At 46.3% G+C, this 26,444-nt stretch overlaps 1 protein-coding gene across 8 annotated transcripts in view; it reads right to left on the minus strand.

The window, feature by feature from the left end:
- CADM3 (cell adhesion molecule 3) overlaps positions 1-26,444 on the minus strand; it is a 674,344-nt gene that overhangs the window by 409,765 nt on the left and 238,135 nt on the right. For all 8 annotated transcript variants that reach the window (XM_085639680.1, XM_085639676.1, XM_085639679.1 and 5 more), the window contains 2 exons: positions 24,442-24,579; positions 12,473-12,643 (listed from right to left, as the gene is read on the minus strand). In XM_085639680.1, the coding sequence (XP_085495806.1) occupies positions 12,473-12,643; positions 24,442-24,579 (309 nt within the window). The remainder of the gene's footprint in view (positions 1-12,472; positions 12,644-24,441; positions 24,580-26,444) is intronic.

Raw genomic sequence — 26,444 nt, forward strand, 5'->3', positions numbered from 1 at the left:
GCCTCTCAATGGATGGGCATGCTTGCGACCAGTTGAATCGCATGCAATTACAGGTGATGGAGGATGTCCATCCCAATGGCTCCTTTACCTAGCTAAACAATATATAAGTGTGCATCACCTACACACCCTTAGACATCCTCTTATACCATAAGCTGCGCAGCCCTGGCACACAAGTACACCCCACCTTCCCCAAGGCGCTTAGCAGCCTCAAGACGCTGGACCTGCTTCTTTCAGCCTATTCTCCCAGATGACTGATAACACATCTATACACCACTACAGCCTCACTAACTGTGCGTAGGGCAATGGAGGAGTGGCGGAGGCAAGGACATCACTTAACAGCAGTGGCGATACTGTTACTCGCACATGAGAATACTCTCTCCCAATTACAGGCTCCTTCTTATACACCTCAAATAGCTGCATCACTTTATCACACACCCTAGCAGCTCCACCGTATGGGCCTACGTGAAGACACTAGATTTGTGTGCAGAGGGAAGTAAACGGCCAGATTTCTACAGCTGGTTTTAGGGTCTCCATGCATAGCGGAGTGCTGGACTCGAGTATATAAGATAATTGCAGATATCACTGCGCATGCAATACCATGGTTGCCAATAGTAACCCTACTCGGCTATTTGAAGAATATCCATGCTGCTGTACAGAAATTCACTGCAATATTGCTCCTCCTGGCGAAGAGGAGGATTGCAATGAATTGGGGTCATACTGCGGTGCCCACCGTCAAAACCTGGCTGGTTGAGTCTGCGGTTTGCCAAGAGCAGCTCAAGGACTATTGGGACCTTATGCCGGCACCCAGCAGACCCAACGACACTTGGGCTCTATTTGCACTGTACATAGTGGCCGGGCCGGAGGGGCGGGAAGGGCCACTGGATGCTACAACATAATATGGGGATGACTTCCCTTGCACTCTACTCCATTTGAGACAAGCTCCGTAGTCTACCGTCAAAACATTCTGCCTGAAAATGGCCTTATTGGCGGACACATGCTGTATCTTCTCATTGATTGCCTGCAAGCTATTTGTAAATCCTATTCTAATTCTGGTATGAAGTGTATGTATATTTTTCCTCCTAATTGCTATTTGTTGCATCTCAAAAGTCAATAAACTTTTTATTTAACAACACTGCCTTTATATCCAAAACATGGATATGAAGTAGTCGTTCTACCTTGGTCCATTTTCCCTGGACTGTGCCATGGAACATATGGTCTCCTCATCCCTGAAAAGAGGCATCTGTCTCGAGTATTTATGTGTAGCTCAGGATGTGCATAGTGTTGTCCTATCCTGAGATTGTTCAAATGATAGCAGTCTGAGCTCAATTTGAGGTAACTACAATACTAATTCTTTCCAAACTCCAGAAGAGATTGTGGCACATAGAAGATAGGAATCAGTCTCTGAAATACCTGTCTGCTTTCCAGAGCTGCAAAAGCCTGAGTTAACTGGGCATTTATTGTTGCTTCCAGATAATTCTGGGTTGGCAATGATTGCAGATGGGACTTTTTGGTAATCAAGGTGAACCTCATGGATGAAGTTTGCTTTCTGTGTGTGAGGCCGGAATTGCTAAGATGATTCTCTTTCTACCAACCGATTGTTCAGAAAATGTAAACATGAATTCCCTTGCAGCAGAGATAAGCTGCAGCTACAGCAAGGAATTCAGTAAACACTCTTGATGCAGCTTTGGCCCGAATGGAATACCATGAACTTTTTTTTTTTGCCAAAATGTAATACCATGAACTGATAATGCTTTACAAAACAAAGATACTGTCAGAGGCTCTGGAGCAGGATATGAAAGCTGGCATCCTTGATGCTCCTAGGAATCACCTTCTTGCGGGACTGTGATTACTTACTGGAACAGAGTCTTCTTGAAATCTTTGCAAACATATTCTAGATTCGCAGAGCCAAGATGAGATGAAGTGCGCCATCATTTGTTGGAATCGAAAAGTACATAAACTAAATGCCATGATATAATTATTACAAAAAACACACTGGTCCGTAGTAAGGAATATGCTACTTACCAGTATGCATCTGTTCTTGGCATGTAGAGCTGCAGAGTTGTACACTTAGCATAGATCGCCATCTGGTGTTGGGCCCGGATGTTTGCAGTTTGTTTTTCTTCTTGGACAGTGTTTGGAAGTCACGAGTTTGGTGACTCCTCCTTCGGTCCGTACTGCGCATGGGCTTCGGCTCTATCCTCAGATTGTTTTTCGCCAACAGGGAAATGATGGAGCTTGGTAATCACAGTGAGAAACCCATGTGTGTAGTATCTAAATAAGATGTACTGGAACGGATACAGGTAGCCGGGGAGGCGGGTGGGCGTGTACAACTCTGCAGCTCTACATGCCAAGAACAGATGCATACTGGTAAGTAGCATATTCCGTTCGAGGCATATGAGCTGCAGATTGTACACTTAGCATAGATTATATAGCAGTACCCAACCCTAGCGGCGACCACCGGTATCCGTTGCAGTGGTTTGAAATAGTGTCTTTAGTACAGCCTGGCCCACTCTAGCTTGCTGCTGGGAATGCACATCTACACAGTAATGTTTTGTGAAGGTGTGCGGTGTAGACCATGTGGCTGCTTTGCAGATGTCATCTAAGGGTATATTCCCTAGAAAGGCCATAGAAGCCCCTAACTTTCTTGTAGAATGGGCTTTAGGCGGAACAGATAATGTTCTTTTAGCCTTTTGGTAGCAAATCTGTATGCATTTTACAATCCACCTAGCTATCCCTGATTTAGAAATGGGGTTGCCTTTATGTGGTGGAGAGAAGGAGACGAACAATTGATTAGTCTTCCTGAAGGGTTGCGTTCTTTGTATGTAGTATAGCAAGGCCCTTTTTACATCGAGTGTGTGTAAGGCTCTTTCTGCAACAGATTGAGGTTGCGAGAAGAAGACAGGTAATTCCACCGATTGATTGAGATGGAAGGGGGAAATGACCTTGGGCAGGAACTTCGGATTTGTGCGAAGTATGACCTTGCTGTGATGTATTTGTATGAAGGGTTCCTGTATAGTGAACGCTTGTATTTCACCAACCCTTCTAAGGGAAGTGATAGCTACGAGAAAAGCTGTTTTCCAGGTGAGAAACTGTAGCTCGCATTTATGCATTGGTTCGAAGAGCGGACCCATTAGTCGTGTAAGAAGTAAATTTAGATTCCATACAGGGGAAGGTGGTGCCCTGGGAGGAATTACTCGTTTAAGGCCTTCCATGAAGGCTTTAATAGCGGGCACTCTGAAAAGAGATAAATGCTGTCTGTTTTGTAGATAAGCAGCGATCGCTGCTAGGTGTAGGCGTATGGATGAATATGCCAGGTTACACCTGTGAAGATGGAGCAGATAGCATATGATGTGCTGTATGGATGCATCTAAAGGGTTGATTGTATTGTTACGGCAGTAAATAACAAATCTTTTCCACTTTGCGGCATAACATGCTCTAGTGGTAGGACGTCTGGCTTCCATGATGATGTTCATGCAATCAGGGGGAAGGTTAAGGTATCCGAATTCTAGGATTTCAGGAGCCAGATCGCCAGGTTGAGCTGAGCTGGGTCCGGGTGCCTGATTTCTCCATGGTTCTGGGTTAGGAGGCATGGGGATAGGTGCAGTTTTTGATGTGGTACCACTGATAGTTGTAGTAGCGTGGTGTACCACGGCTGCCTGGCCCACGTCGGAGCTACCAGAATGAGTGTGAGGGAGTGCTGTTGTAGCTTCCTGACCACTAATGGAATTAGTGGGAGAGGTGGAAAGGCGTATGCAAATCTGCCTGACCAGTTCATCCATATCGCATGCCCTTGGACAATGGGTGTGGGTATCTGGCGGCGAAGCTTGGGCATGTTTTGTTTTCGTGGGTGGCGAAGAGGTCTATCTGAGGATGCCCCCACTGTTGGAAGAATGGCTGAAGAACTTGTGGATGCAGTTCCCATTCGTGTAGTTGTTGCGTTTGTCTGCTGAGCAGATCTGCCATGGTGTTTTGTACGCCTGGAACGTGTTGTGCCAGGAGAAAGATGTTTTGGGGAATTGCCCATCTCCATATGCTCTGGGCTAAGCGGGAGAGCTGGGGAGAGTGTGTCCCCCCCTGTTTTTGGATATAATACATTGCAGTCATGTTGTCTGTGCGAATGAGGACTGCTTTGCCCGAAATCTGTTTTTGGAAAGATTTTAGGGCTAGAAAGATCGCCAAGAGCTCCAGATGGTTGATGTGGAGCAATTTTTGCTGTGGCGTCCATAGACCTTGCATTGTGAGGTGTAGGAGGTGCGCTCCCCAGCCGGAGAGCGATGCGTCCGCTGTTAGAATCACCTGAGGAACCGGGTCCAGGAACGGCCGCCCTTTGGAAAGGTTTGTGGTGTTCCACCACTGCAGAGAGTGATGTGTGCGGCCGTCCACCAACACCAGATCCGTCAGCTGACCCTGGGCCTGGTTCCACTGTTGTGCTAGGCCCTCTTGAAGTGGACGCATGTGTAGTCTTGCATGGGGCACTATAAAGATGCAAGACGCCATCATTCCTATGAGCTTCATGAACACTCTTGCTGGAAGAGAGTGTTGGGGAAGGAATGTTTTGCGTAAGGCTTGAATGCTTGTGATTCTGGCTGTGTTTGGATAGGCAATACCTTTGGAGGTGTCTATAGTGGCCCCGAGATATTGCTTTGTGTGAGATGGTATGAGGTGGGACTTTTGGTAGTTCACCGTGAAGCCTAGCTGGTGGAGCAGTTGGATGGTGCTGTTTGTATGCTGCACGCATTGGTGGTAAGACGCGGCTTTTATCAGCCAGTCGTCTAAGTAAGGGAAGACGTGAATGTGTTGACGTCTGAGGTGTGCTGCTACTACCGCTAGGCATTTGGTAAACACCCGTGGTGCGGTGGTGACCCCGAAGGGGAGAACCGTGAATTGGTAATGTTGCCCGTCCACCACGAACCTGAGGTATTTCCTGTGAGAGGGGTGTATTGGAATGTGAAAGTATGCGTCTTTCAGATCCAATGTTGTGAGAAAGTCTCCCTGACAGAGGAGCGGGAGGACTTGTTGTAGGGTGACCATATGGAAATGGTCTGAATGTATGTAGGCATTTAGAGGCCGGAGGTCCAGAATGGGCCTGAGGGTCCCGTCTTTCTTTGGTATTAGGAAATATAGGGAGTAAACCCCTAGATTTTGCTGATTGATGGGGACCTGCTCTATAGCGTGTTTTTGGAGGAGGGAGAGTACCTCCTGTTTGAGCAGTGTGGAATGTTCTTGAGACATTGGGCGGTGCCTTGGTGGGATATTGGGTGGGGTAGATGTTAGCTCGAGACAGTACCCTGACCGAATGATTTGGGTCACCCATTTGTCCGATGTTATGGACTCCCATGCGTGGATAAAGTTTTGTAGTCTGCCCCCGACCGGAGTGGAATGGTCTGGGGGGAGCGGAGGGAAGTCATTGTGTGGGCGGGGTGGCAGAACGGGTGTTGTTAGTTTTGCCCCTGCCCTTATTGTTGTTGCCTCTGTAACCACCCCTTTGGTTGCCCTTTGAAAAGGTATTTTGAGGAGGGGATTTGTAGGAGGTAGAGGTGCTATCGGTGGAGAAGCCTCTGCCTGTGCCACGAAAGGAGGAGCGTCGAAAGGAACGTTTAGACGCTTGTGTTTGGAGTGCCCCCATAGACTTTGCTGTGTCTGTGTCCTTTTTCATCTTTTCCAACGGTTCGTCTACCTTGGGCCCAAAGAGCGTTTGTTGGTCAAAGGGGTGATTGAGTATGGACGCCTGGACTTCAGGCTTAAACCCTGAGATCCTGAGCCAGGCATGGCGACGAAGCAGGACACTGGTATTTATGGCTCTAGAAGCAGTGTCGGCTGCATCGAGGGCACACTTAATGGAGGTGTTTGTAATGAGTTTACCCTCCTGTATTAGCTCATGAGCCCTACGCTTGTGTTTCTCGGGGAGGTGCTGCATAAGATCCTCAAGTTCATCGTAGTGTGCTCTGTCATAGCGCGCAAGTAGCGCTTGTGTGTTTGCAATGCGCCACATGTTTGCAGCTTGAGAGGCGGTGCGCTTGCCAGACGCGTCTATGAGTTTGGATTCCTTGTCTGGCGGTGGGGCTTCTCCTGAGGACTGGGAGTTAGCCCGCTTTCTAGCTGTAGAGACAACTAGGGAATCTAAGGGAGCAGGGCCCTTAATGTATGCAGGGTCTGTGGGTGCCGCCTTATACTTTTTCTCTATTCTAGGGTTTAGTACCCTGGCCCTGACAGGGTCTTTGAACACCTCTGCGGCATGCTTGGTGACACCCTTAAGCATGGGTAAGATGGAGGTGGATTTGTCCTGTATGTCGAATGTATCCAGTAAGAAGTCGTCTTGCACTGGTTCAGTGTGCATGTCCACCCCATGGTAGTGTGCTGCTCTCTGCACTAAATGATGGAACCCTAAGGAGTCCTCTGGAGGAGACGGCCTGGATGGGTATAGGTCGTCCTGAGGAATATCGGGTACATCAGGGTTATTGTAATCCTCCCACGGGTCTGGGGTCCCTGGTGGAGTGGGATCCATGGGGGCATCCGCCGGATAATTGTCCGGGTCCCCGTCGTCCGGATCTGGGGACGGGGCCGGAGAGTAGTGAGGTAAGGGTGGCGGAGACCTGGGAGGGGGAGGGGGTGGAGGAGGTGGAGGAGGTAGGGGAGGTGGTAGTGGGGAGGGCACTCTGAGGGGAGAAGTAGCAGAGTCCTTCCGTTTGGGTGGTGGAGGAGGAGCCGGAGTATCAAGGCGTCTTTTCTTGATAATTAAAGTCAATAGTCCAGTCTTTGGATCTTTGGACAGAGTCTTTTGTAGAGGGTCTGGTGTAAACAGAGCCAGTAGTGTCGAATCGTCCGTCGGCACCGGTGATTTCGGAACCGAGGACTTCGATGGTTTGTGTGCGCCATGCTTTTTTGGGGCCTCCTGTTTTTTCGGCGTGGAAGGAGTTTTCGGCGCCGGAGCGTCGGTGCCGACAGATTTATGTTTGTGTTTGGTCGGCACCGAGAGTCCAGGCTTCGGCACCGGTGGCTTCGGAGTCGAGCTGGATATTGCTTTCTTCGGTGCCGGATGCTGTTTTTCGGCACCGGGCGTCGGCTGGCTCGATCCCGAGCTGCCGTGAGACTTTGGATGCTTCGACACCGAGCCCGAAGGTGGGGTGATCGAAGCTTTGGTCTTGGTTTTGCCCAGGCCGGCAGGCGAGGGAGTAACCCGAGTCTCTTTGGTTTTGGGCGCGGGGGTGGGAGGGGGCACAGTACTCACGGCCCGCTGCGCCGGTGTGATGTCCTCCACGTCGGAGTCGTCGGCCTCGGAAGCGCTGACGACGTCTTCTTCCTGCTCGGTGTGTGTTTGCCCCGAAGCTTCGGCGCCGTCTCCGAAGATGTCCGGTGGAGCTGCAGACGATGGGTGCGCCATGGTGCGTCGAGCTTTTCGATCCCGGATGGTTTTCTTCGATCGAAAAGACTTACAGGCGGGGCAGTCTCTGGCCTCGTGTTCTGGAGAGAGGCAAAGATTACACACCTGATGGAGGTCGGTGTGGGGAAATTTAGACCCACATTTTGGGCACTTTTTGAACGGAGTCCTTTCCATCGGCCGAGACCGGAGTCGAGGAGGTCCCGAAGGCCGGTGCCGATGTACGGGATGGAGAAAAGTGCCGCTTCGAGAGATGAAGATGATGATGAAGAAACTCGAAGAAACGAGGATTTTCCGTCGAGGCTGGAACCGTAGAAGTTCGAAGCCGGAGCACGAAGTATCACATCCGAGCCCGATGGCGGAAAAAAACAATCTGAGGATGGAGCCGAAGCCCATGCGCAGTACGGACCGAAGGAGGAGTCACCAAACTCGTGACTTCCAAACACTGTCCAAGAAGAAAAACAAACTGCAAACATCCGGGCCCAACACCAGATGGCGATCTATGCTAAGTGTACAATCTGCAGCTCATATGCCTCGAACCAATACTTTTGATGCAAACAACTAGACGGCGAATATAATTTAATCAAAGGAGTTTATGAAAAACAATTTTAAAACACATAGGGGCGCAGTGAATATTGGTGCAAAACTAACATGCTTGGTACTCTTTCGAGGTGATGCACTCAAGTGATAAATCGTGATCAACAAGCGTACAACGAACAAACGAACTGCATGGCCCGTTACAGCATGTGCTCAACAATCATATACAGTCCGTGTTTTTTAAGTTGGCAGCGTTTCAATCCCAATAAAAATGGTGTGATCATTATCAGGACTCGTGGGATACAACAACACTCAAGAGAGAGCTGAACCAATAATAGAGAAAGGGTGATCAGGGTGAGGGTAAGAAAAAGAAAAGTGAGCCAGTACAAGCATAAGTAATACTCAGGAGAGAGTACTTACATTATGAAGGGTAATACTGGTGAAGGAAGAGTTTTCAATAGTATGAGAGGCACTGACATGAGCTGGAAATAAGCTGGATACCCATGGGGATCATCAGCCCCCACTGGGAAGCGCATTTGGCGCATGGGGTCTGGGTCTCAAGGTTGAGTGACTGATTCCTTCACAAGGCTCAAATCAGCCGGTAGCGCGGATTGGTAGTATGACATCCTTCCAGGACAATGAGTTCTCAAGGGGGAGTGTGAGAGGGCAGCATGCTAGAAAGAGAGGAAGGACCAAGAACTGAAATGGAGAAACTGAAGATGGACTATGTAATAATTAAAAGTTGTAGCCGAAGTATGATTAAGTAGGTTTATTAGATCTTTAGTACAGGATTACAGAAGAATCAGGTTTTAAGTATAGGAATATAGAAAGCCCCACCAGGAGCAGTTCCCTTGCTGCTCAGCCCAATCTCACAACTGACATCCATCCACCAGGCATCCTCCACATTCTATCATTACATCACACACACCAACATTCCACTATCCATCCACACAGGCTGAGCAGCAAGACAGGTAAGCGGGGAAGATACATAGCACCCAAACCCAGATACCACAGACTAGGCACAGGGACCGAAAAGGGAGAAAAAGCAGGTGCCATTTTGGAACGGTTTAAAAGATATTGACAAACCTCAAATAAATAGCATAAGCACACTTACGCCAAAACACTCAGGACTGTACAGTGAAAAAACATTGTAATACAATACAAACATATATGCATTGTGAAAAGAACCAAAAAGTCAAGAGTAACAAGATTCTAGAGTTCATTGAGTTTCTGTATGAGGAGAGTTCTTTTTAAATCAAGGATGTCCAACCTTTCTCATGATTTACACCTGTGCGTATAGTGCCCAAACAAAGAATCTAACTCAATTCTTCCTTGTTCAATAGGGATTCGATGGAAATGGTGCTGATCACGTGTCAGTGTAAGCCATTCTTGCAATCTCTAAACTAAAAAAACCACACACACATATATATATATATGACACTAGAGGGGCAGTGAGGACTTTGCATCTGATGCAACTTCTGTACTGGCAAATGAGAATCCTTTTTTTGTGGTTTGGCCAATGTACAGTAGGTAAATGGACATAGAATGACATATTAAATTGCCAGTGTTGCATTTTGAGAAAACTATCAAAGATGTAGTGAAATGCTGAGATGTAAATTGCTTTGCCTAAGTGCAAAAAAGACGCAGACTACTTTGTCTGCATTTGTAGTGTCCTTTCATGGGGACAAGGCCCCAACGCTCAGTAATAGTGTGAGCTGGTCTGGGAGAGGGTATTGCTGTATGGACAAGATGGTCTTTTAAGTTCTTTCCCCGTCTGTAAGCAGACATAGTTGGCTCGAATGCAGGGCCACCAGCTGCTATAATACACCATTGTTTTTTAATGCATTTGGAGATAAAATTCGAACTTGGTGAGGAAGTAGTTACGCAGACAAATCTGTTGGATTCCTGTTCGGTATGAGAAGTTAGTAGAGTCTCATGCGGGCAGTACCATGCTCTCTTAGCAGAGGATGTGATCAAGCATTTGGGATAACAAGTAACTTTTGAGTGAAGATGTCTACCTCCCTGAAGAAATCCCTTTTGCGTTTGCAATTTTGTATTAAACTTGAGAACTGACTATATGGTAGTGAGTCCATCAGTGAGCATGAACGGTGATGGCTATATGCCGGAAGTGTGTTCCTCTCCGTGGGTTTCCTATAAAGGGTGTTGTATAGTTGCTCATTTTCAGCATGGACAAAAAGGTCCAGGAAACCTTTCTGAATGATGGGATTGTATAGTGAATTTAAGGGAATCACAGTTTCGGTTTAACCAGGTCTAAAATAATAGCACTGTCTGAGAGTTAACCTCCTAAATCATCAAGATGTCATCTAAATATCTTTTCCAGAGAGCTTTATGTGTTCTGAAAGGATTGGTATCAGAGAGAATAACTTTCTGTTCCACGTATCCATGTTGTCTCCTTTTTCTGTAAATAGAAATTGCTGTCCAATCTAAAGAAATTGTGTGTGAGGGCCAGTTCCAGCAATGATATAATGAATGATGATGGAACCCCATGTGGTCTGGGTCTACAGCTGAGAATGATATGCACAACATTGATGCCTTCTAATTGGGGTATGTTCATACAGAAGGATTCTATATCCAGGGTAACCAATAAGGATACTGGTATGGGTAGATGAAAGTCTTCAATGATACTTATAAAATCCATGCTATCTGGCATACAGCATTCAGTGAGGGGCACAAAGGGCTTGATAAAGAAGTAAATGCATTGACCAATCGGCTCCAGGATGGAGTTGCACCCTGAAATGATGGGGCTTCCTGAGAGGCTATCAAGTTTTTTGTTAACTTTAGGAAGAGTATAAATAACTGGAGTGCGTTGGTTGCACACATTGAGGTATGAGAACTCATTTTTGCTGAGAAAACCCATCTCTTTAGCTCCATTTGTAAGTCTGAGTATTTCACTTTGCATCTCACTTGTTGGATCTTTAGTAAGTTTCTCATAATGGTCAAGGACCTCCAGTTTGAATGATTCCATGTCATAGAGGACAGAGTCTGCCTTTGTCTACCAGTTTGAAAATACTAGTACTATCCATTTTAAGAGTGCAGATAACTTCACTTTCTTGAAATGAGATGTTAAATGGAGTGAAGGTCTTTTTTGCTTGTAATACCTTTGAGATCTTAGTACTAGTTTCTCAAAGGAGAGAATCTCCACAGGTAGGATGGCTGTGGGTGCAGAAAGTTTGGCTGCAGGTCTTGAGCCAGTTACATCTTAGTTCTTTTTAACATAATAGCACTTTATCTATTGCACTCGATTTACTTTGTGCTTTCATAGAGGTATATTTGGGCGATTCAAGTGTACTCCATGAAACAGACATGTTGCACCATGTAAAATACTTGTTTGCCTATAGTTATTCTCCTCCACTACTGAGGGTAGCCCCTTTGCCTTACCCCGACCAATGTTTTGTGATCAGGGTGAATGCACACAGTGAGTCATTGCATTGATATAGTGGAAGATACCCTTTAATGACAGCCTCTGCAGCAGACTATTGTTCCCTTCAAAACATAGCCTCCGAAAGATCTGGTTTTGTGGAGTTTTTTGTGCTATTTGTTAAAAACACAGTGTGCCTTGAAAAGCCTGATTGTAGGTATGCGTGGCTTGTTGTATTTGGTGACAGCATTGGAATAGCCATTGCTCTTGAAGGGCACCCTTGGACTTGGCTGTATTGCTGTTCCTTTTAATCTTTAAGGTCCTCATCGATATGCATGCAAAACAAATGGATACCGTTGAATAACAGATGTAATATTTTTTGTAGTAAGTCACATGGAAAAAGTGTGGTGGTCTCTGGGAGAGGTGTCGTTCAGTGCTCTCTAACCTAATTGGTTGGTGTGTCGGTATTTTTTCAATGAAGTAGGTGTGCTACTTAAGTAGCACTATTCGAAGCATTTCAAGCAAGCTCTATGTTCCTACTGCTGGTCTAAGGTTAGCTTGTGTGTCTCACAGCGGTGAAGGGAAATCATTTAAGTATCTGAATCTATCAAAGATCCAATACTAAAGAATCTTACATGTGAAGAGGGCTGCATGACAGAATAAATGATACAGTTGTGTTTGGAATCACACTTGGGTGATAAAAAATTATAGAGCAAAACATTGTGGGGGCCTTCTGAAATAAACAAAACACAGCCACCTAGGCAGAAGCAGTGGGGAAGGGTTCGAAGTGTGCAGTGGGATTTGGAAAAACATTTGTAGTGCTTTGATATTGCTGAAAGATAGTAGTCCCACTCAAGTCTACTGAATTCTAGAGCTGGGAAGAATGTTACATAATGAAAATTGGCAAGTTCAGAAAAAGATTTAGAGATCGTAATTATTTTTTGTTCACCAGCGGGAGAGAAGGTGAATGGTTGTCAAAGGAAAGTTTACTTTGACAATGGTTTCAAAGTACTTGTGCTCTTAGTTTAAAGTAAATTCATTCAATAAATATTTATGTAAATAAACTATAAATTTGAGCAAATATCTTTTATAATGCATCACATTTACAGAATGTAACGAATAGTGTCTTTGGTAACACGAAGATTCTCTACAAAAAAAGAAATGTATTAAATACTTACAGTAAACATTTATCTCTACAGATGATGATATGAAAGAATTCTGTAAGGACTCATGTTCGACTGTGCATGTGATGTCTACTCCGTTATCTTTCTGGGTGACTGGGAACTCAATATGACTTGTTACAGTGAACGTCTTTCTATACGGGTCCTCCATCACCTCATTTACTACACCTGTGGAGAATAAGACATTATCAGTAGTCAGGCAGAAGACCTAGAACAGCATTATGTTTCCAATTTCTTGAAGAACAAAGTTCGCATTGTCAAAAAGGAGCTCACTTTTTTTTAATTAAGTGTAGGGAAGTAGGATCTGCTTTTATGGTTACCCTCACATTTTGCCTGGTGCTAAGTTGTTATTGACTAGTCTGACTGGGATCCTGCTAATCAGGACCCCAGTCTATCTGCTTTTTCTCTTAAATTGTTATGTTCAGTGCTTAGGTACATCCCAGATTGGATACAGGGGTACCCTTATCAGTCCCTAGTATATGGTACTAAGGTACCCAGAGCATAGGTACCCCAGGGTCCCCCATGGGCTGAAGCATGCATTATGCCACCCATGGGAGACATTCAAAATGGGACTACAGGCCTGCCATTGCAGCCTGTGTAAGCTGGTTCCAACACCACTTACTAAGGATATAGGTTTCCTATATCTGGGGTCACTGGACTTAACACCTATAAGTCACCCCTATAGCAGGCCTTTGCAATCCTGAAGGCAGGGTGCTTGTTCTAAGTAGGAGTGTGCACCTGCATGAGCAGGGTACCTCTACAGCCTATGGAGTCCATTCTACCAGGTTATAAGTGAAGCAGCCATATACCATATTTAGGGGCACTGCATAATTACGCGATGACCATCTTGAGAATGGCGGCTCCAAAGAATTTTATCATGTTTGGTATCAAATATGTTGGACTAATACCCCCACGCAGTAAACGGTGTGGGAGGTATGATTCCAAGCAAACATGTTGGAATCATACCCCCACACCATAAATGATGTGAGAGGTATGATTCCAAGCGCTGGAAGAGCCCTCCGTTAGCCTCTCAAGCTCGAGCAGGGGACGGTAGAACAATAGACATCCTGTCACAGGGAGGTGTGACCACCTCCCAGACAGGATTTAGTGTATTGGAGCAGGGTGGGTGCACTTGCCAGCGCCACTCAGTCTGCATGAGGGGTACATTTGGTTTCCTTATGCATAGTCCAGTTCAAACCAGTTCTGAGAGCTGTTGGCTCCCGTTCTGGCGCGAAACTGGACAAAGGACATGGGAGTAACTTCCCCACTGTCCAGACTCTGCCTTGGGAGAGTTCCCTGAATTGTTCCAACCCTTTCCTTAGGGTACTTAAGGGCCTACCTGTGGGTGGGTCTCTGGATTCGTCGTGGGACAAGATTAAGATCAGACACCACTTCTTCTACCGTCTGGGCATGCTGGACTTTGTTTGGGCTCTACTTCATCTCCCTTACAGTCTGCTGCATCATCTGTGCATCATACAGGAACCTTCCAAGGCCTGTGAGCATCAAAGACACCTGAAGGAATCTCCCTTGAAGTGAAGGAGTCACTTCCCGGCATTCGCAGGCACGGCAACTAAGTCAGCTGGTCTGCTGATCCTGAGCTCCTCCGGACTTCGAAAGGTTCTGTAACACAGGTGGTGGTTTTCCATAGCACCCGAGGCTGGCCCTGCCCTTTCACCAAGTTTGAGGCCAGTATCCGTCATGGGGGTTGCAATAACCAAACCCCTATGCACAGCGTCAAAATGCAGTTGCAAAGGCTTGTTGGCTTCCATCCATGAGAATCTTCAGGCTCGAAGTAGCCCCAATCTTGAGCACCTCCAGTGACCAGAAACTTCGGCCTCACCACATCATTGTACATTGTGGCCTCCATCTTTTGGTGAGCTGCTTGAGGTTCTCTCGTGACTCCAGTGCCTACGGCCTGTGGTTCCATTTGGGGGGTCACCTTTGTTTCTTTTGGGCTCCCCTGATTGCTCGGGCCTGCCCTGACTCCCCTGCTTTGGCGAGTCCCCTTGACCTTGCTGGTCCCGACATTGCACCTTCTTTGACTTCTGCGTGGGCTGCATTTGCCAAGGCTTGTTGGTGCTCCCACTGGAAACGACCCCTCAGCATTCGACATCCAATGTGGGACAGCTTGTGCATGGCTCCTGGTCTTCCTCAGCGTCCCCTGGTCCTCACAGCTGCAGAGTCAAGGTCCTCGTCCACTCTCCTGCAACACCAGACATTGGTGGGCATTCATCTTCCAAATCTCTTGCTCTCTCCTGAGTGACACTCTGTCCCCTCTTCTTGCATGTACCTCTCAACTAGAATCTACCTTCGGATTCCACCGGACACTTTCTCCTTTTCAAGCAGTGGCACTTTCCTGAAGGGTATCCACGGGTGGGGTGGCTCTCCAAACTTCTGTTTTCCACAGGGTTTCTTCAGGGTCCACTGGGAATGGTCCTCAATCTTTAAAAATCCAACCACGACTTACATGTTGATTTGTATGGAGCACTCGGTCGTGTTCCCACACTGCTCATGCTCTCCGTGGGGTCCCTATCTACTCTCCTTGGGTCCCCAGCACTTTTACGTCCTCTAAACCTTGTCTTGACCCGAGTCGTGGTTCTTATACCATATTCTTAGTATATGGTTTGGTCCCCCCTGGGGCCCACTGTGTATTCTGTGCTATTTACTGTGTTTCTTTGCAAAATATTGTGTGCATTGTGTTTATCCCCGGTTAAGAGATATCGAAACGTGTTAGAGAATATTATATAATAAATACATATTTTGTAAATACCTTGTGTGGTTCTTTTTCACTTAATCTATACTATAAGGTTGCATTCTGGAAAAACAAGTTGCTTTACACTCCTTCTGGACTACACCTGAATGCTGCTCTGCACAGCTACCAATTAGAGAGCTTTTAAGGTTGTCTAAGACCCCTTAAATCACAATAGGCGTTGTCAGGACTGGTGCAAGGTGCCCACTGTAATTACTGGACATCATATACCAGGCCAGCCAAAACATTGGTGGCAGCGGTGGGGTTCAAGCCTGCATTGTTTTACCAGATAAATATTTGTGTTGATTAATTTAAAAACCATCACTAATACTAGGCATATATAATACAAGCTTAGAGTAGTAAGTTCTACTGAACATAGGGTTTGGTATGTTAAGGGTCTAGCACACCCTTTATCCAGCCTCAGAGAGTTTAGTTCCCTCTAGGTTAGGTAGGTGCAACACCACACCTCACTTAGTATGTCTTCTACAGGAGAAGCCAGTGGCTCTCTGCCTACTAGATACAGTGAGCTTTAGTTCCAAGAACTAAAAGCCCTGTGTGCCTCTAGAAAGCTGAAGGCAGAGAAAAGTGCCAACACTTAACGCCTCCTGGAGGTGTTACTGTCAGATGACCTGAGGAAAGCCAGTGGGTCAGATGAGCAGGAAAGAGTGGGTGGGCAGGGGACTGAAGATAGGCCAGGGGTGGGACCCCTCTTTGACCTTGAATCTAACCTTGACCAGATGGAGCCTGATGATTCCCACCTGGACAGCTCAGATCTCAGAGAATACTACAGGTGGCCAGAGGAAGCTCTCTTTGCTCCTCCTGGGAAAGTGCAGATTAGTCCAAGGAGGTCTAGGTCCTCCTCTTCAGAATCCAATGCCTCAGGAAATTCAGTAGGGACCTCCATTTCTAGTGAGAGAGAACGTTTTAGATAGGGAATATCAAATGCTTGAACTTGAGAAAGCTAGGCTTAGGCTCAGGCAAGAGCAGCTGGCCCTTGACAAAGAGTCCCTAGAAGACCAGAGGGCTAGGAAGAAATTGGGACTAGTGTCCCATGGTGGCAGCAACAGTGTCCCTAGAGTTAGAGAACTTCTCATGACCATAGGAACCTGAGCAAGATAGTCTCACCCTACCATGTTGGGGGTGACATCTACAGATGGAAAACTGCTTTAGAAATGGCCTGTACAGTTCAAAGTTCCCTCAAGAGCAGTGGGCATCTATCTTATGGCCCTCCTTTGCTGGCAAAGGTAGAAATAAGCTCCTCACAGTTAGAGAAGATGATGCTGATAATTACTCAGTATTGAAGAATGCTCTCATTGATGGGTTTGGCTTTGCCACTGAACAATACTGGATTAGGTTCAGAGACACCCAGAAAGCACAAACCCAGGACTGGGTAGACTTTTTAGATAGTGCCATTAAGGCTCTAGAAGGTTGGTTGCATGGCAGAAAAGTGCAGGACTACCACATATTGTACAATTTGATTATGAGGGAGCAGATCCTTAATATTTGTCAAAACCAGCTTTTGCACCAGTACCTGGTGGACTCTGATCTGACCTCTCCTCAAGAATTGGGAAAGAAGGCATACAAATATGTTTGCATCAGGGTGAAGCTGAAAAACCAGGGTAATGATGCTGACCAGAAGAAGCAAGATTCTTCTAAAACTCAAGATAAGGATGGGGACAAGGGCAAAGATAAGAAAGAGTCTTCTCAAGGGCCCCAAACCCCTGCATCTGGGGTGGGGTGGGGGGGGGGGGGGGGGGGGGGGTATCACAAACATCCAAGAAAGGCAAAAAGAAACTTTGGTGCCATGTCTGTAAGGTAAAAATCCATTGGACAAAGGATTCAGATTGTCCTAAAGCCAATGAAACGTTTACTACCACTGCCCCTAAGGCCACTGCACCCCCTAGCTCCAGTACAAGTGGTAGTACAGCCCCCAAGGGATTAGAAGGTTTAACCTTGGGTTCTGAGATGGGTTCTGACTTGGTACCCGATCAGGCGCCCTTGATGGGGCCTACTTGGCGGAGATTTTTATTCCTCAAGCCGTTGGGTGCAGTGCGTGTGAGATAAGGGTGTAGGTGATGATACTGTGTGTGTGTGTGTGTATGAAGTAAAACAGGGAATAGTGGTCCACTCAGAACAATTTTAATGAGTTGTGGTCACTACCCTGGTTAAAACTAGAAAACCCCACCCCTGCGCTGCTACCAGACTTGAGCGACCCAGTCTGGTAGCAGCGCTGGAGTAGGGATACAGAAGGTTCTTCACGCCTAAAACTGACACTATATTTTAGTGTCTGCCACTACCAGCACAGGATGTCGTATAGCCATGACTCGATTAGGGTTGGGGTATAGATCTGCCAGTACCACTTTTTAGGGTACTGTAAGGGTGGTCACACATGTACTTCAACGAAGCCCTGACCACCACCAAAAAGTGTAGGTAGATCCACTTTTGGTCCTGAGGAATTGCCATCAATAGATAACAGGCAAGAAACATGTTGACCTATTACACCAGCACATATCCCCACATACCTTACAGTGGGAGTGTGCGTTTTTTCAAGTTTGAACCAGGGTAGTGACCACAACTCATTAAAATTGTTCTGAGTGGACCACCATTCCCTGTTTTACTTCACACACACACAGTATCATCACCTACACCCCTATCTCACACCAGGACCCTCACACGCACTGCACCCAACGGCTTGAGGAATAAAGATCTCCGCCAAGTAGGCCCCATCAAGGGCGCCTGATCAGGTATTGCAGTGCCAACCCGGGTAGGAGCAGACCCGATGAAGCAAGACACCTGCTTGTTGGGTGTGTGAGGGTCTTTTTCCAAATTAAAGGATGAATCACCTCTCCTGCCCTTGTGAATGCCCAGACAACAGGGTTCACTTGCGAGATCACATACCTCCACCTGATACACTCATTAGGAAATGCATACCTTGTTGGTTACACTAGTCATTGGGCATGTATGCTGGACCTGAATCATAAAAAAGCCCTTTGTTCCCCTCCTTGGAAATAATAATCAGAGGAACATTGGCGTGATCAGGCTGAGTTCTTGCGGGCAGGGGGCCCTTCCAGAGCAGATTGGAGTTTGGAGCAGCAAACCTGCCCCTCTCTTGAACCTCTCAGACAGCAAGCTGCTGCCGACGCTACAGGGAATAACAGCAGGTTCCATAGGATCTACTGGGCTGAAGGACTTCTTTACTCAGAGGGTAGAGACCCCAAGCCTAGTGCCACCAGGAGGTTGGCTATACTCCTTAGGTTTAGAGGGTTCCTACTCACCCTTGCACGTAGTATTCCTCTGGCAGGATACTTAGGGCAAAGCAAGTCTTGGGACAGGCTTGTCCCTCACTTTCACTGGCCCCATATGTCTAAGGACACAAAGGAGTTTTGTCACTCCTCAGCCACTTGCCAAGCCAATGGTAAGTCAGGTGGCACCACAAAGGAACCCTTAATTAAACTTCCAGTGGTTGGGGTTCACTTTGAGAGGGTTGGGATTGACATTGTTGGTCCCATGAACCCTCCAAATGCATCTGGGAACAGTTATATTCTAGTGGTGGAGGTCCATGCCACTAGATACCCAGAAGCTATTTCCCTTATAACCACTACAGCTCCTGTAGTGTCCAGGGCCCTCTTGGGATTTTTACCAAAGTGGGTTTCCCTAAGGAGGTCTTAACTGACAGAGGTACATACTTTATGTCAAGTTATATAACTGCAATGTGGAAAGAGTGTGGAGTGAATTACAAATTCACCACACCCTACCATCCCCAATGCAATGAAAGGTTCAACAAGATCCTCAAGGGTATGATCAAGGGCCTCCCAGAAAAACTTAGGTGAAAATGGGATGTCCTACTACCCTACCTGCTCTTTGCCTACAGAGAGGTTCCTCAGAAGGGGGTTGGCTACAGCCCCTTTGAACTTCTGTTTGGACATCCAGTTAGGTGTCCCTTGTGTCTGGAGAAGGAGGGCTGGGAGTTACCGCTCATACCTCCAAAACAGGACAAAGTGAAATATGTACTTGGTCTGCGCTCCTGCATGGCTGAGTATATGAAGGCAAGCAAAAACCTGGAGGCCAGCCAAGAACTTCAAAAAGCTTGGCATGACCAAAAGGCTGTCCTGACTGTTTACCAGCCAGGTCAGAAAGTGTGGCCCCAGCAGCTCTCCAGGACAAATGGAGTGGACCTCACACTTTACTTAAACAAAACTGGGAGTTCACCTACCTGGCGGATCTTGGCACTCCCAGAAGTCCCCATAGGGTACTTCATGTGGACAGGCTCAAACATTTTGTGGACAGGGCTGACAGGGGCTTGCTCATGGCAACTAATGAGGGACAGGAGGATGAGAGTGACCCTCTCCCTGATCTCCTCCCTCAGAACCCTGATGATGGATCAGTTGATGGAGTGACCTAGGCAGGCAGCATCACTGATCAACAGCAGATTGATTGCAGGAAGGTCCTCAATCAATTCAGGCATATGTTTTCTCTGACACCCAGTCAAACCACCTGATGTAACCATTAAGTGGACACAGGTGAGAGTCTACCTGTTAAGAATAAAGTCTACAGGCAGCCAGGCCATGTCAGAGATTGCACCAGAACAAAGGTCTAAAAGATGCTGGAGTTGGGAGTAATTGAGCCCTCAGATAGCCCTTGGGCAGCTCAGTAGTCCTAGTACCTAAACCTCACACCAAGGGTGGAAAAAGAGAAAACAGGTTTTGTGTAGACTACAGAGGTCTTAATGTAGTCACTAGGGCTGATATTCATCCAATTCGCAGGGCAGATGAACTTATTGATACTTTGGCCTCAGCCAAGTTTGAGTACATTTGACCTGACTGCTGGTTACTGGCAAATCAGACTAGCTGTGGATGCCAAACCAAAAACAGCATTCTCAACCCCTAGTGGGCATTATCAATTTATTGTAATGCCTTTTGATTTGAAGAATGTACCTGCCACATTCCAGTGGTTGGTGAACAAAGTTTTAACAGGTCTGAAAGCCTATAGTGCTGCGTATCTAGATGACATTGCTTTCTTTAGGTCCACCTGGGAGGATCGCTTGGTCAACCTCAAGAATGTTTTAAAGGCTTTGCAGAAAGGAGGCCTCACTAGCAAGTGTACTAGGTGCCAGATAGGGCAGAGCAAGGTTGTGTACTTGGGCCACCTGGTAGGTGGAGGCCAGGTTCAACCACTACAGAACAAAATCCTGACTATAATGGAATGGGTTGCTCCAACTACCCAGACTCAGGTCAGATCTTTCTTCGGCCTGACTAGCTATTACAGGAGATTTGTAAACGGATATGGGTCCATAGTGACTCCTCTGAATTATATTACCTCTAAAAAAATGCTCAAGAAAGTTCTGTGGACAGTAAGCTGTCAAAAGGCATTTGATGAACTCAAGCAGGCCATGTGCACTGCTCCCATTCTGCAGAGTCCTGATTACTCAGAAAACTTTAATTGTGCAAACTGATGCATCTGAGTTAGGGGTAGGGGCTGTGTTATCACAACGGAATGTAGAGGGCCAGGATCAACCAGTAGCTTTAATCAGCAGAAGGTTGCCCCCAGAGAGAAACTTTGGTCAGCTATTGAGAGGGAGGTCTGTGCCTGTGGTCTTGTCCCTGAAGAAGTTGTGGCCATTCTGGTTTGGCACTCCCTTCATTGTTCAGAAATACTATAAGCCCTTCTTATGGCTTAAACAGATGGAGGGTGAAAGGCCCAAACCTTTGAGGTGGTCCATATCCCTACAGGGTATGGACTATAAAGTGGAATAACTGGGAGTAACCATGCCAATGCAAATGGTCTCTCCAGATATTTCCACATAGAAAATGAAGACTCAACTAGGCATAGTTCGTCTCATCTCCTTACGTTGGGGGGGGGGGGGGTAGGAAAGTAGGATCTGCTTTTATAGTTACCCTCACTTTGTGCCTGGTGCTAAGCTGTTACTGACTAGTCTTACTGGTCTGACAAAGGAAAAACTACTTGAATTACACCACAATACCGCTGGCTGCAAGATAAGCCAAATTTATGAATACCTGAGGGGGTTAATGTCTGAAGATCTTGAGAACCAATCAGATAACTGACAGAGAATGTTAGAGCTCACAGATGGTAGCTTTCGAGTCATTAGTACTTGGTCAAACTTTATTATTATTCGGGGGCTGCTGTAACAGCATTATAAGACACTTCTCAAACTATTACATTCCAGCTAAAATAGCGAGTTAGGGAGGAATGCAGATACTTGCTGTCCGAGAAGTTAGAGCCAGGAGACAGATTTAGGGGACATGTTTCGTAACTGCCCAGCACTTGACTCTCAAATAAGACATCTCTCTTTTTGCTAACTGTATTGCATACAGACGTGTCATTATATCCTCAGCTGTTGCTTCTATGAGAACATGATAATGCAGGTGGAAATGAGGGCCAATCTTTTGCATTTATTGCTCTGGCAGTAGCCCGCATATGTATTGCGGTGGCCTGGCTTATTCCAGAACCCATTACATTTCATTAATGGCTGACAAGGTTACTCTCAATGTTCGATGTGAAGAGCTGCCTATTCCGTCGGAAGGGCAAGAAGGCCAGGAAGAGGGGGGAATAAGATCTGGGCTACCATGGAGGGTAGGTCACAAGAGGGGCTTGAACAGTGCAAGGTACCTATAAATCTGTCCAGGCGTACATTATGTACGCTATCTTGCGGGATTATATACCGGGGTTTTAAGTTAAAAAAATGAATGACTTAAAAACAGCATCTGGGTTGCTATCGGTGATAAATTCTGATATATGTAATTAGTTACTTGATTGTCTGTAATGAATTGTTTAAGGGTTTTCCTTTTCTGGCTTTTCTATTTTGTATCTCTCATTTGATGTACGATAAAATTACATTATTTTCCTCTCGTGGAAAAATATGAATTTAAAAAAATAAAAACTCTGCTGTCTGCCACTAGAACTACCAGGAGAAGGTACTGTAACAGACATGTGCGAGGTAGGGTGCTGCTGCCCCTGATTTCACAGATGGATTTCTCTTGTTCCCTTTACCAATGCTTGGATGGAGCAGTGCCGTGACCATGAATTGCGGTACGTTGGCTGTTAGATGGTGATGAGCCTGAAGAAGCAAGCAACCACAGGATGCACCTTCTAGGGAGTGGGGCAAAAGAGTACCACCAACAGCAGTACAATCCAGAAAGTCAAAGCATACTCTTCCTGTTTCAACTCTGGGATAAGGAAGGGACAGAAGGAGGGCTATAAGGGGTCAGACAAAGAAAAAAACAGTACTGATTTGGACATCTTTAACTGTCCAGACCTAGCTGGGCGTTAACTGGCTAGTGGGAATACCAGCGCTTATGATGACAAAACCTGGCACATGATCACTATATTTGTTTTATGGGTGTTTGAATATGTAATGCTAATGCCTATATCACAAGAATAAATCTAAGAGTATAAAATCAGCACCATTTGTAACAATGTAGAAATATGCATGCTAATATTTGCCTAGATGTGGCAATGTGCAATGTGGAATGGCACTATGTGCTGTATTATGGTACTGTGGAAACTATCATCACAACTATTTTAAGTAGGATATCTCCCCTCTAAAGCCTCTGGTCTCAAACCTGAATGAACCCTCCAATAATACCTTGCCCTGCCACCCTCCCAAAGTCCACAGTTACACTATTTCAACCTACTCCACTAGCATGAGCAGCCCTGGCATTTTTCAATAATCCCCAAAGGCACGCAGATGAGCCCAGTCATATTTTAACAGTGGGCAGCCACAGCCTATTTGCGCAGCTCTCGCGATAAACTGGCGCGTGAAGTAGAACTCTGACACAATGGATCAGCACCCTCACAAACCACAGGCACGCTCTGGTATATGAGAGCGCCTTTCCCCAGGACAGAGGACATCAGTTGTTTGCTAGGAATCTAGTGCTCATTCAATACTGAGTAGTTGTACATTAATACTTTTCCTATGTATGTGACAAAATACGAAGCACTGGAATATTTTCCAATTTCCTATTTATAAGTATCGCTTACAAATATGACTTTTTATACATTTTATAGAAATTCAGTTATCATTTGTAAAACGCTCGAGCTTGTAGAAACAGCACTTTCAAAGCGCCTACAGCAATACAAAGTACTGACTTTCCACATGTTTTAACACACCTGATTACAAGCATGATCATTACCAACAGCGGCTTCAGGGCACCCAGAAAACGACAGTGGGTCTTGGAAAATCCAGACGCACAAGACACGATGTAAATGTAAATGTATAGGTATTTATATAGCGCCGATGACCACTACGGGTATCTCAGCGCTGTACTCATACCGCTGAAGGAACCCTTCCTGGCTTTCCGTTTGAGGTGTCCACTCCTGGCCACCCCCATGGTGAGGCCAGGCATCCCAGCGCTGTTGGGGCCGTTGTGGAGATTAAGCAAGCTATTGCCCAGAGTTGCAGCGTGGGACCCAAGATTAGAATAGGCACTGAGGCGAGAATATCCGGTCCGCGGAATTTATAGCCAGAGTGCTCTGCATCGATGATAGGGTTAGTTAACCACCAGCCCCACGGTATCCGAATTCCCAGGTGTGGAGGAGCAGATACGCACCTGGTAATTAGGCATGCAATTTTGCACACGGTATAAAACAATGCAGACAGTGGTTGTCTTCTTTCATGATCGAATCTAAGTTTCGCATTCGCTCTAGACCAGGTGTCTCCGAGTAGCTCGTGAGCTACCAGTAGCTCTCCAGGTGCCTAGGAGTAGCTCTCCTAAGTGCAGACGAGCGTATTATTATAGAAGCTTTTGCTTGGTTTAATTATTATATGTATACCAAATGTACAAAAGCATGTATTCGAGACAAAAATGTGTGTATTTTATAACTCATAAGCTGATGTTAGGAGAAAAATGGTGGACTTTTCAAAATGTATTTAAAGCTTTTATTTGAGTTGGAGAGATTTATTATTCATATTATTACCTCGGCGCCAAGGGGATTGCAGCTATGGCTTTTATGCATTACCATATAGAGGTATTTCAAATCGATAATATTTGTTTATTCTACTGATGGAAACCCTTCTTAATGTACTGATGTTATCACTGCTGACAATCTTAAAAGGGATGGTCACAATTACATCACTTGTATTAGTAGCTCAGGATGATTTTCATAGAACAAAACTAGACCTTATAACAGAAATGGGTGGAGACCCCTGCTCTAGACTAACCTTGCCAAGTCTAGGTACTCGGGTGGAATGTGGACTTACCCTCTAGAGGTTCCAGCCCCTTGTACCAGGTGATCTGGGCAGCAGGTTTACTGCCGGAGGTCTTGCACATCAGCTTTGCTTTTTCATTTTCCCTGAAGGGAACCTCGTGTCCGGAGATCAGGGGCTTCTGTGGCTGTCCTGTGGGAGAGAAATGGAAAACTTGTCAACAGTTGGTGCGTGGAATGAATTCACTTTCAGGGCATGTTGTGTTGTATTGAATATGCTACTTACCAGTATGCATCTGTTCTTGGCATGTAGGGCTGCTGACATTCATATCTGTGCATAGATCGCCGCCTAGTGTTGGGTCCGGATGTTTGCACGTTGTTGTCCTGGAAGAGTCTTTGAAGTATCCTGGGATAGGTGACTCCTCCCCTGGACTACAGTGCGCATGGGCATCCTCTCCATCCTCAGATAGTTTTTCGCCATTGTGGCAGTGATGGAGTAGTTACAGAAAGTGATGACCATGCTTACAGTAATTCTGAGAGCTGCAGCTGCTACAGGCACCGGGGAGGAGGGAGGGCGATATGAATGTCAGCAGCCCTACATGCCAAGAACAGATGCATACTGGTAAGTAGCATATTCAGTTCGAGGCATGTGGGCTGCTGAATTCATATCTGTGCATAGAATACATAGCAGTACCTCCTATTAGCGGCGGCTACCAGTGCCAGCTGCAGCGGTCTGAAAAAGAGTTTTGAGAACAGCCTGTCCTACAGCTGCCTGCTGTTTTGATTGCACATCTACACAATAGTGTTTGGTAAATGTGTGTGTAGTGGACCATGTGGCTGCTCTACATATATCATGCAAAGGGATGTTTCCCAGGAAAGCCATGGAGGCCCCTAACTTACGTGTTGAGTGGGCTCGTGGGGGAATCGTTAATGTGCGTTTAGCCTTTTGATAGCAAATTTGAATACATTTAACGATCCATCTGGCTATACCTGCTTTGGAGATAGCGTTACCTTTGTGGTGTGGGGCAAAGGCAACGAAAAGTTGTTTAGTCTTCCTAAAGATCTTAGTCCTGTCGATATAGTACATGAGGGCTCTCTTCACATCTAGTGTATGGAGTGCTCTTTCTGCGACAGTTTGTGGGTTTTGAAAGAAAACAGGCAGTTCAATAGTTTGATTCATGTGGAACTGCGATATTACTTTGGGCATGAATTTGGGGTTGGTACGTAGTACGACCCTGTTGGCGTGAACCTGTATAAATGGCTCTTGAACGGTTAGTGCCTGGAGTTCACTAACTCTTCTTAAAGAAGTGATCGCTACTAGGAAAGCTACTTTCCAGGTAAGGAATTGAATCTCGCATGAGTGTAGAGGTTCAAAGGGTGGACCCATCAGGCGTGTGAGGACCAAGTTGAGGTTCCACATCGGAGCCGGTGGGTGGCTTGGAGGAATTACTCGTTTGAGTCCTTCCAAGAATGCTTTGATGGCAGGCACTCTGAATAAAGAGAGGTGCTGCCTGTTCTGGAGATAGGCTGATATTGCGGTCAAATGGACACGTATCGAGGTGTACGCCAGACTGCATCGGTATAGGTGTAAGAGGTAACAAATTATGTTTTGGATGGATGCGTCTAGCGGGTTAATATTATTATTGCAATAGATGACGAACCTTTTCCATTTGGCTGCATAGCAAGCTCTGGTAGTGGGTCTTCTAGCTTCCTTAATGATGTCCATACAGTCAGGTGGCAGGTTTAGGTAGCCAAACTCTAGGACTTCAGGAGCCAGATTGCCAGGTTCAGCTGTTGCGGATCTGGGTGCTGAATCTCTCCATGGTTCTGCGTCAGATGCGCGGGTTTGATCCGCAGCCTTTGATGCGGCACCACGGAAAGTTCGAGAAAAGTGGTGTACCATGGCTGGCGTGCCCACGTTGGAGCAACCAGGACGAGTGTCAGTGAGTGTTGTCGGAGTTTGCGAGCCACCAGCGGTATCAACGGTGCTGGGGGAAAAGCGTACGCAAATCTGCCGGACCAGTTCATCCATATCGCATTGCCCTGCGACTGTGGATG

The sequence above is a fragment of the Triturus cristatus genome, chromosome 12 (genome assembly GCF_964204655.1).
Source record: "Triturus cristatus chromosome 12, aTriCri1.1, whole genome shotgun sequence".
Classification (NCBI taxonomy): Eukaryota; Metazoa; Chordata; class Amphibia; order Caudata; family Salamandridae; genus Triturus; species Triturus cristatus.